The following is a 12,067-nucleotide window of genomic DNA, read 5'->3' as shown; positions in this document are numbered from 1 at the left end:
GTGGTACTACCAGCCCCCTCACTGGGCTAATCCGAAGAAAACTGTAACAGATACTGCCAAGGAGTAGGAGGTAACAGGAACTAGGAAAAAAACCCAAAAAACTATTTCAGCAGTGAGACAGTAAATCAACTTACCAGTATTGTTAAATTCTATCAGTGTTATTATTTGGTTTTGCCTATACCTTCCGTAAATCTCTGTTTTGTATTTTATGTGGTAGGATTATATTCTTTAATTTGCATTTCTTTTCTGTGGTCAGCCTTAAGATATCTTGGTAACACTGAAGTTTTCCTCACACAAGAATAGAGTAAAGCTGTAAAGTAGGACACCAGGGCACTGTAAACAATACCTATCACACCTGCCTGTTTTGCAGTGTATCCTATGAGTCTGCGTGTGTCACTCATTGCAACTACATCAGCCTACTGGGGAGCTGGCAATACAGCAGTCAGCTAGGTACTACTAAACACAAAGGCTTCCTGGCAGAAGAAAATACTAGGCTGTCCACTTGACCTCTAAACATTCACCCGGCGCTTGCCACCATGTATTTAAAATTGAAAACCAATATACATAGCTGCTACGATTTATTTTTTGTTAACTGAGCAAGATTTTAGCCATGGAGCTTGTGTCAGTGTCTCTTCTGCAAATTGTGTACTACTACGCAGTTACTTACACAGAGAAATCACTGCACAAAAGACAGCACAAAAAGGTAATTTATGTAAGAACATCAGATCAGAAGGAAAACACCGTAATGAAAAATATATGCACTCTATTCCACCTGAAAAGTAAATAAAATTAAGTACTTATATGCCAACAAAAATTCTTATCCTCTTTAAAACAACAGTCAGTATAACACCATATTATCTTTTATCAGGATGATTTGATGGCATTGTTAAAGACTTCCTTCCAGCTCCAAACTGCCCAGAAATCAAATGTAGTTTTGAACTCTATATTTAAAAATACTGAGTATTGGTATACAACCACTGACTTTCAAAACCTATATTGCCATTTCTAGTCAAGGATGAAGAGTTTAGAATGGATGCCATCACTGTAATGGCATTGCTTCCTCCCCCTCCAAGAGAGAAGCATACGGCTACATAAACACAGTGGATCTTAAAAGTGCCTCAAGGACAACACACATTTCAAGAAATAAAATAAACCAAAATAAAAACTTGATGCAAACTTCAAAAAAATGTCTTAAATTGAAGGAAGGATACTTTCTGAGGTTTTCATGGTAACCATTTAAAATATTTATCTAGAGTAGAACAGCACAAACGCTGAGCATGGAGATACCCCCACCATTTCTAATACAATATATTGAATCTTTTAAGTCAGAGATAGAAGACAACAGAAGTCAGGTTCAAATACACAAAGCAATCTTTAAATTAGTGTCAAAATGCCCCTCTGGCAAGCAACAAATATAAAAATAATTTGCATTTCATAAGTCCATATAAATATGTTAAACACTTATACACCCTGATAATTCAGCCATCATGCTGTCTCACTTTACCAATCCTTTATGGCAAAAAAGATGACAAAATGTAAGATAAAAAGACAAGAGAAACTAAAAAGATAAAACTGAGGTCTTATGTTACACTATTTTGGTTTGTGGGATCTTTCACATTTGAAAAAGTCTATGAACATTCATATTAATCAGTTCTGCAGATTTGAGTCTCTTCAGTGTAACTTAACAAGCAATTTCTATTTTGAAAGAATTTACAAGGTATTTACAGCATTTATCTTTAAAAAAAAAATGCAAAGATCAAATCAAGTGAAAAAGTGTGATAATTAACTCTCACTACAATGCAATTCAGGTTAAAGAATAAACTAAACTAAATATTTATGGCTAAGAAGTTCTCACAAAGTATCCTTTGTAAGCAAGATGCATACTGTCTTTAATTTTTCTACTTTACAAAGTTCTGCTACAGAAGACAGTGATACAGAATCATAGAATTCTTTATGTTGGAAGGGACCTTGAAGGCCATCAAGTACAACCATTAACCTAACACTGCCAAAACCAGCACTAAACCATGTCCCTAAGCACCACGTCTACACATCTTTTAAATACCTCCAGGGATGGTGACTCCACCACTTCCCTGGGAAGCCCGTTCCAATGCTTAATAACCCTTTCTGTGAAGAATTCTTTTCTAATATCCAATCTAAACCTCCCCTGGCACAACTTGAGGCTGTTTTCTCTTGTCTTATCACTTTTTATTTGGTAGAAGAGACTGACTCCCACCTCACTACAACCTTTCAGGTAGCTGTAGAGAGCAATAAGGTCTCCCCTCAGCCTCATTTTCTCCAGAATAAACAACCCCAGGTCCCTCAGCCGCTCCTCATAAGACTTGTGCTCCAGACCCCTCACCAGCTTCGTTGCCCTTCTCTGGACATGCTCCAGCACCCCAATGTCTTTCTTGTAGTGAGAGGCCCAAAACTGAACACAGTACTCGAGGTGGGGCCTCACCAGTGCCGAGTACAGGGAGGCGATCACTTCCCTAGTCCTGCTGGCCCCACTATTCCCAATACAAGCCAGTATGCTGTTGATCTATATTTTAGTGGATTTCATAGATACAGTTACAGAATGCCAGAGTATTTACTGAAGTGAGGATCTGGGAATCCTTCCAAATTTCTCTTCCCCTCAACTTTAACTTGCTCAGGTACAGGTATTTTGGATTATACGTTCAATGATTTACTTCACAGAGCCTAAGAAATGACTGATGAATCCTAAATTACACTAGACAGAAAATATGACACCAGTTAGAGTACACCTTTGCTACCATACACACTGAAACAGAGATGGACATCATTTAAGTATGCAATCCTATTCTCACCGAAGGCAATGGAAGAATTGCAACAAATTTTGAGAGACAGAACGTGGTTCTAACAACTCCTGACAACAGTTATCTATTGTGCTAGGAAATATATAACAGCAGACTTTAAGTGTGCTGTCATTCCCCTGAAAACCCCCCGTTGCCGTTCATGAGAAAATGGGGCCTGCTCTGAGAATGACCAATCTGGAATTTAAGCTGGAAACAGCACGATATTTATCTTTCCACTGCAAACACAGGAAAACTTGCTTCTCAGTGAGACAAGGTATTATTTCAGCTTTGATGTGGAGAAGGAAAGACAAAGTAGACAAAATATTTTTTTTCTGTGAATCCATCATCATCAGGATCCTCTCTTTCAAGAGAGGCCACTGTTCTCTAATCCTTGGGGGTGGAGGGAAGCCGTCCACCACCACCCTTGATTTCTGCAGGAAAAGAGGGAGCCAGAGCGCACTCCTGGTGCCGACATGAAGGAATACGACAGTCCCACATGTCTTACCATTCCTTCCACATGAAGGAATCTGACTGTCCCACCTACCCTGACCCCCCTCTGGCACTGCTCCTGAATCATGCCACACACTGGGAGTAGAGTTGCCTGTAAACAGTGCCTTGCAATATGCCCCATCCCTTCCCGAGAGCCATACGTTAGGCAGAGTCGGAGCAAGAGCCCTCACATCAGCAGTGTAAGGATGCCTGCAGTCCATGTTGCAGCTAATACTCCATTGGAACATGATGAGTTCATCTTCACTCTGAACTAATACTGCAGTTAAAGGCATCTCTGTAGTTCAAGAATATCAGGGTGAAGTTGTCAGTACGTGCACATCCTAAGTAGCTGCTAAAATAGAAGGCATAGGTGCGGAAATCTAATCCCCATGGTTTCTTACTCTCCTGCTTTAGGACATATGAGATAGCAAAAGCAAGCCTGGTAACAGCCTCATCTGTCTTTGAGTACAGTGAGAACAGCAGTTAAACATCTGTCCAGGCCCTTAAAATTATTAGTAGGATTGGTCCTTCTATCTGTATCCGGAAAGCTAGATTTCTTTCAAAACTAAGATCCTCTATTATATTTTTGCCTTTAATAATTTTACATTTCTCTTTCAAATCAAACATCACAGGTCCCCTGAAAAAACTTCTTTACCAATGTATCTCCAAATGACATTTTGGCCTATAGCAGTCTTTACAGTTAAAAATATGAATCAGAAGGTAAAACTAATGGAAGAAATTCCACCTCTAAAGTGCGTTTTCCATTTGGAAAGTAGCACTGCAGATAAAGTTGTAAATGATTAAGTTAGAAATCATATCAATGGAATGGCTTAGTGACAAGTTATTTGTGTAAAAATCTATAATGTTATTGCTTAACACTTTAGCAAAAGCTTTGCACAAACTTTACCATCTCTTGTAAGTTCACTGCATTTATTATCCATATCATCAGGTTGATAAACGCATATTATAGGTTGATAATAAATTTGGTACAAGCACAACTGAAATCTGATTAGCAACTTGTGGAGTTGCTTAAGTTTGTTTCAAAAAAGGGTTGGCAGTATAGGTGGCTGTCTACATTAAGATATCCTTACTGGTTTTAAATACACTATGCACCAATGCAGGAACAGTCTGCTAAATAAGAAAACCTAGAAAAGAGCACAGATCTGCTGCACCTGCTGAGTCAAAACACAGAATTACTCCTTAGGCATGTTTAATATACAAAAATAATCCCACTAAGGTATAAGAAACCCATCTAGGTATTTAGGTATAAGAAACTTTCACTTAAAAGACACACTTGGAAATCCCACATAAATAGGTAAGTATTAAGCTTTTAAATATTATAGACAACTACTGTAATACAATGGAATTCGCTCAAAATCAAAATTAAATAATCAGAACCACTCATTATGAATAAAGATCCCATTGAAGCATGACCTGACAGGTGCTTATGGACTAGCAATGAGAAATGCTCTCCTTTCACCATGGCAGCAGTTAGTTTGAGAAATAGCCACATGCTTGGTCTTCAAAAGAAATTTCTCAACATTATCATAGAATTACAGCTCACAGATGAGTTCAAAGTGAAGTTTGGGCAAAAACTGCTACTCCTTGGACACATATGCGTGGTTAGCTGGATTAAGGAATAGCTTTTAAATCATTTTAGCACACTGATGACACTAATCATCAAATACCAAATGCAGTGCTAAAGTTAGCACGGTAAAAAACCTTCAGGAGTTAGAAATGCTGTAGCAATAGCAACAAAAATTATTCAAAATGAGAGAAATTAGCTACAGTAAAACATTTAAATAGCTCAATCTTTCAGTTTGTCAGCAAGATCTTATAAATAATAAATATTTTCCACTGGAAGAAAATGCCAGGTAATAACATATTAAAATGAGCAATGAGACAAAGGGGAGGTAACAGGACCCCAGATAAAAGCAATAGCCAAATCTAATTCAGAAATTTGTTGAAGATGAACAAGGAAATAAAACCTGCAAGGATACCACCTCTTAGGACAGATTAACAGTAGAAGTGATATATCCCTCATTTCCTAACATTTTCTTGTCAGATTTATACACCATTCTACAAAACACACTTCACTAAAACAACTTACTGGACTCATTAAATGAATAGCAAACAATTCTTAACCCTTTATTAGAGGTTTGAATATACAGTCTAAGTGGTCATTCTGGCATTAAAGTCTATGAAACTAACTAAACATTGCTGCATAACGAGCAGATGTAAATACACTGAAATTTAAAGATGTTACGTCTCTTTATGAAACATTATAAATTGAGTTATTCTCATATTTACTAAACTAAAACAGTTGAAAATTCTTATGCAATTTATAATATTTTTTTTCCATTTCTTTCCCCCCCATTAACTTCAACAACAAAGAGAGTAGATAAGAGCTTATTGTTCAAATACACAGTTAACAGTTGCAACCAGAAACTACTGGAACGTCAAGTAACAGAACTAAGAATGGGGAAACAACTTTTCTCTGGTATCAATTCCTTCAATCGACAGTCAGGCAATAAATTATTGAGGAAAAATAATTACCTCACCTGGAGGTCAGTAACATAAGGAGTTTTGTCTGGACAAACAATAAGACAGAAAACATGACACAAGGATGAATGCTGAGAACTGGAGACTGGAAGCTAGCATTGGATTGAGTAGTTAGGCATACAGGCAGTAAGCATCCTGCAATTCAGAATTGATGGAGGGCACTGATTAAGCACAATTCAATGTTTTGCTTCTCTGAAGAGACAGAAGGGAGTACCGACGCTAACCCATGCTTTGAGTGAGTGTTCATTTTACTACTACAAATTATCATGACATGACATCAAATGCTTGGGTTTGAAGGGCGAGAAGACTGAAGACATAAAATGTTCCTAAGTGATAACGATCACTGATGGCTTTTTCTCTTATTACAATGATTCTCAGATGACACTAAAACAAAAGGTTCAAGAAAAAACAAACACAAACACACTGGCATGTCCAAAATGCACTATCAGAGTTACGGAGGTTTAAAAAAGTACTTACTTGGTACGTGTCCCATAACCTGATGGTACAGCGTAAAGGGACTTCTCTCATCAGCAAGTTATTCATCCAACGGAAAGCAAACTGCAAGTATTTCACCTCATGATGATCCAAGTGCCTATGAACTTGTTCTGAAGACAGAATAAACAGACATTTTACTGCAACTTTTTTGAAGTCCTTAAGTATCAAATGCACTGTTTGAAAAAATAAAATACCCCTCCGATCCCAAGCAAATAAAATGTGGTGGTGCATGCAAACTCTTACAAGTGCATGAAAATCCCCAAACTAGAAACAACTACTTAAACATTACATTGGACACATTTTTCTGCCTCTAGATGGCTTAAGCAACTGCTCTCAGTTGTGCTATTTTAAGAAAAGATTAAGGTCAGAGCTTTACAATATATGAGAAAAAAATATACAAAGTTATAAAGTGAAATGATTAGATACAAACATCCTCACTAATTTCCTAGGCTACAAATTATTTGGGGCAAGACTACAAGAAACAAGGTTTGCAAATAACATAAGGGCTTCCAAAAATAAAGTGTTGGTAATAAAAAGAAGACAATATTAAATTAACAAGGCAAAGAAATATAGGGAAAGTAAATGTAAAGGTTGCATTCACTTGAGATTAAAAAAAAAAGTGAGATTAATGTGCGAGAAACTGAGCAAATTGAAATAACTTGCAACTTAAATAATTTCTCAGTATAACAAATAAACACAAATAAAAACCAGTACAAATCAATGGTTTCTAAAGCAGAATTCGCACACACTATGTTTATTGTAGCACTTTTACTATTTGAAAGCTGTGATAATCACTTGCATGGGTTATTGCTAGAACTAGTACAACTAATCTGCTACATGCGTTCCATATATTTAGCAGAATTTCCTCCAAAAAGGATCACAGACATTCTGTTAAGGGGTTTTAGCTAACACGCTCAAGTATGACATTGGCATGATGTAAATGACAACAACTGCAGAAATGCTAATGGTTTATTTTGGATAAATATATGAAAGAAGTCTTTGTTAAAGCTTAAGTAAGACATTCCTACTGCCTTTCTTTATAAAAATACATTCTTGGGAGATTTTTCTACCCAGATCATCCTTCATCCACATTCACAAAGATATATTATCAGCTAAGACAATGAGTACATGCTGATTTTCCAAATTTCACACTTCTCGGAAACATCTGAAATGCACTAAAATGCTAAAAGACCAAAAAAAAAAGAAACCACACACACCAAAATCCAAGAGTATGGTAGCACTGCTACAGGAAACATTACCTAAAGATTAAGGTAGCAGAAGTTAAATTATACTAAGTTATACTATAGACTGAATTTATTAAAATATATTTTTTTCGCAAGATGTATTTCCTGGCTATAGCAAAGTGCCAGCCAATATGATACAGTTGTTTCAACATGGAAGCAAGTAGATTTTTTTTTTTTAGATTTTAAAAACAAGCAACAGTGATATTTTTTAAAAGTAAGATCAGTCACAACACATAACACCAAAGGCCCATCTATCACAACATCCCATCTCCAATGGTGTCTGAAAACAAATATTGACGGAAACGTGTAAGACTGGTATTTCTCCACAGCACTTTTCAGCCTTTATCTATCTGTAATTAAAGCACTCTTCGGTAGATACGGTGTCTATGTTCCTAAAGTCATGTCCTTCTGTTACATAGACAAATATATAAAACTGTTTATACACTTCTTAAAACTGTTACTTCTCCTGGGAACTTTTTAAGTCATAGCTATATATAAAGATGTGTGAATCTTTAAATGATTCATTTCATTTCTATATATAACACTAACTAGGTAATTAGATACTTCTGCTATACAACAGACTGAACTGCTCCTATGGGATGTGAAAAGGTAGAGAATGAGGGTGGAGAGGTAATGATCTTGTGCTCTTTTAAGTGATGTCATCAAGTCCCCTGGATAATCCCTCTTCTTCTCAGTCATTTTGTGTTCAGGAAAAGTACTACAGCATTACCACTGTATATTGTGCCTACATATTGTCAGTATTTCTAACATTACACAAGAACTTAATGGTAATAGCCTCAGCCTTCCTGTCTCGAGACTCTGTGAGTAATCTTCCTTCCACTACAAACGAAATATTCTGCCATCACCTTCACACCCTTCTTTCCCAGGCTTCCTGCAAAACTCATCAGCTGCCCCAGCTAGGAGAGAGACAACATCCCATATCAAGGCTAGTTCTGAGCGAGCAACCTGTGCAAGTGCAATGAGTATCTAGCCGGCACTCCAAACACAACAGCCACCTGTGGGGCTTATTCTGCAGCCCTTCCTCAGCAGCAGTGCTAATCTGGGTCACTATTTTATTTATTTTTTAAGTAATCAAGAAATGAGCTTTATAAAAGTCATGGAATTCTGCAGTGGAGACTTTTCTCCTTCTGTAAAATGCTGATGAAGCAAGTCCTCAGCTTGAAAAGTTACTGGAAGGAAAAGACAGGTGTGGTAACACGCATGTTCTGCAACCTTAGACTTAAAAATGGAACAAGGCAATTTATATGTAGAAGTCCATATTTTTAAGACAGTATAAGCTTCAGAAGCCTCTGTATTTTCATTTTCCACACAGAGGCCTTGCATGCCTCTAACTCCTGAAAAGAAGAGGGGAGAGAGGGGAGAAAGGTCAGAGAAGAGACACAGGGGGGACAATATTTCAGTTGGAAGGGACTTACGACAATCACCTAGTCCAACTGCCTGGCTACTTCAGGACTGACCAAAAGTTAAAGCATGTTATTAAGGGCATTACCCAAACATGTCTTGAACACCAACAGGCTTGGGACATTGACTGCCTCTTGAGGAAGCCTGTTTCAGTGTTTGACTGCCCTCTAAGTAAAGAAAGGTCTCCTAATGTCAAGTCTGAACCTCCCATGATGAAGGTTTGACTCATTCCCATGCATCCTATCACTGGATACCAGGGAGAAGAGCTTGGCACCTCCCTCTCCACTTCCCCTCCTCAGGAAGCTGTAGAGAGCAACGAGGTCACCCCCCAGCCTCCCTTTAGACAAACCCAAAGTCCCGAGCTGCTCCTCACAGGACATTCATTCCAGCCCTTTCCCCAGCTTTGCTGCCTTCCTCTGGAAGCATTCAAGGACCTTCACATCCTGCTCAAATTGTGGGGCTCAGAACTGCACACAGTACTCAAGGTGAGGCCGCACCAATGCTGAACACAGGATCACAGAACGGTATGGGCTGGAAGGGACCTCTGGAGATCATCTAGTCCAAATCCCCTGCTAAAGCAGGTTCACCTACAGCAGGTTGGACAGGATCACATCTAGGCAGATTTTGAACATCTCCAGAGAAGGAGATTCCACCACCTCTGCAGCGGCATAATCACCTCTTTTGACCAACTGGTTATGCTGTGTTTGATGCACCCCAGGATGCAGTTTGCCTTCTTGGCTGCTAGGGCACACTGCTGACTCCTGTTGAGCCTGCTGTTGACCAGCACCCCCAGATCCCTTTCTGCAAGGCTACTCTCCACAGCCAGTCCTCTCCCAATCTATACTTGTGCCCAGCATTACTCCATCCCAGGTGCAGAATCCAGCATTTGGACTTGTTAAATTTTCAAATGTTAAATAAATCATTGATGATTGCCCAATGCTCCAATCTATCTAGATCCCTCTGCAAGGCCTCTCATCCCTTAAGAGTGACAACAGCACCTCCCAGTTTGGTATCATCAGCAAAACTTGCTAATGGTGCATTCAACTCCTGGATCCAAGATCATTGATAAAAATATTGAACAGAATCAACCCTAGAACCGAACCCTGAGGAACAGCGCCAGTGGCTGGTCACCAGCCAGATGTAGCCCCACACACCACAACCATCTGAGTGCTGCCCCTCAGCCAGGTCTTCACCCGGCGCCCTGTGCTTAGGTTAGTTATTCAGGACAAGTACACGTCTGCCTTTGCTCTAGCCAAATTTAGCTGCACATTAAATACACTGAAGTGAGATAGTATGTTAAATTTACTTTGTAAATGTCACATTTAGATACCTATATTGCAAACTATTATAATGACATAATCGACTACAACAAGCAGGACGCAAAAGTCAATTTTATTTCTAACAAAGTTACTAACTCACAAACATCTTTGTTCTTCACACAGCAGAAACAAATTTCGTTTGGTTGTTTGCAGCCATTGAAAATAAGTGATGAAGAACAATAAATTGTGCCCATTGTGATATTTCAACTACAGTTGTTAATAGGCATAATGAGTTTCTTGAAAGTTGCTTTCTAGTCTAAACAAGTTAAAAAATAGACTACTAAACTCTGTGCATTATATACAATTGATATAGGACTGGAATAGAAGATGCTACTTCCTCCTACTTTGTAAGTAATTGTGAGTAGAGGCTATTTTGCTGATAAAGGTAATTTGGACAGCCATATTTTCCATTTCAATGAAAATAAGTACGTGTGTGCAATGAACAAGCAAGATATATAATTACTGTCAGCTTTCAGACTTCAAGTATTTAATAAAAAAATACTTCTACTTCAGTTTCTGATAGTAACATTATTTTACAGTTTTTAAAAAAAAAGATAGTTCTTTTGTCAACATTCAAAAGAAAGGATAATTATATTTAATAAGTTTCCCAATACTTTCAATAAATCTATATATAAAGTTTTGGTGAAGCAAGTCTTCTGATTAAAGAATAAAATAAATTATACAGATGCATTCCAAAGTAGCATACCACCAAAAATATGGGGTTTGTACATAAAAAACATTTATAACTACTTATAATTGAATAAATGCACTTATTGGATGTATTAGTTGGATATATTTATTGTTAATGTTTAATGTCCGCTTCTCATGCTGGTTTACTGATTTCAGAATTACAGTTAGATGTGACTACAGAATCACAAACTAAAGCCACAGGTAAGAACAGAAATAACCTCAAGCATTACTTAACTGCTGTCCTGATTGGGGGATACTGTCAGAATGAGTGCCGAGGAAAGCTGATGTATATACAAGAAGAATCACAAAATAATAGTAAAATTATGCATTAACTGCCAAATTCCAGTGGCACAGCATGATGCCACCGCATCCATCTGTATAATTTATTACTTCAGAATATTAGCCTTTTGGTGTTGACCTTTATTTAAAGATTCCTCTCAGCCCTAGCAATCTTTTCTGACCTTGACTTCAGACCTATTTTTGACACTTTTGGAAATAATTTAAAGTTCATTTTTTACTCTTATTTCATACCCTGGCACATTCAATTTTATTAATACTTTATATATATTTCATTGTAAATATAAAAAGCACTAAGTGTTAAAAACCATCTGAAATGCAGTTAAAACTAAGAATCTCTGATCAATAGGCCTTTTAGTTCAATGAAAGGAAGAAAAGTGTGTATTTCTCATGAAGAGCCACAAAATTCTTCTTGAAGAGCGTGCACTAGCTACGAGAGTAACTCCTCTGGTACCAACGTAAAACAAACAGTACAATAGTGAGCCAGCCTTTGCCACAGAGGCTTTTCTGCACTGCCATTTACGTGCAGAGCGATGTTAGTGCATTGCTCAACGTATGAAAACACGCTGCAGAAATGTGCTAGTGCTCCTGTTTTCCAATGGCACTCTAGCAGGATTATCTTCTTTCTGAACCATGCAGATAAAGGCAAGCATTATAGACTAATCATTTGGAGACCAACATAACGGAAGACAAGCTGAAGAGAGCAAATAGCGTGAAGCACCAACACATTTCAGGA

The 12,067-nt window shown here is 37.8% G+C and overlaps 1 protein-coding gene across 1 annotated transcript in view; it reads right to left on the bottom strand.

Moving 5' to 3' along the window:
- The window catches only part of TBC1D22A (TBC1 domain family member 22A), a 186,038-nt gene that overhangs the window by 72,052 nt on the left and 101,919 nt on the right, over positions 1 to 12,067 (bottom strand). The window contains exon 11 of the mRNA XM_082481944.1: positions 6,342 to 6,469. Coding sequence (XP_082338070.1) covers positions 6,342 to 6,469 — 128 coding nt within the window. The remainder of the gene's footprint in view (positions 1 to 6,341; positions 6,470 to 12,067) is intronic.

The sequence above is a fragment of the Vanellus vanellus genome (assembly GCF_965231255.1).
Source record: "Vanellus vanellus genome assembly, chromosome: 1".
Classification (NCBI taxonomy): Eukaryota; Metazoa; Chordata; class Aves; order Charadriiformes; family Charadriidae; genus Vanellus; species Vanellus vanellus.
The sequence above is the reverse complement of the archived record's forward strand: the minus strand, read 5'-3'. Positions and strand labels throughout refer to the sequence as shown.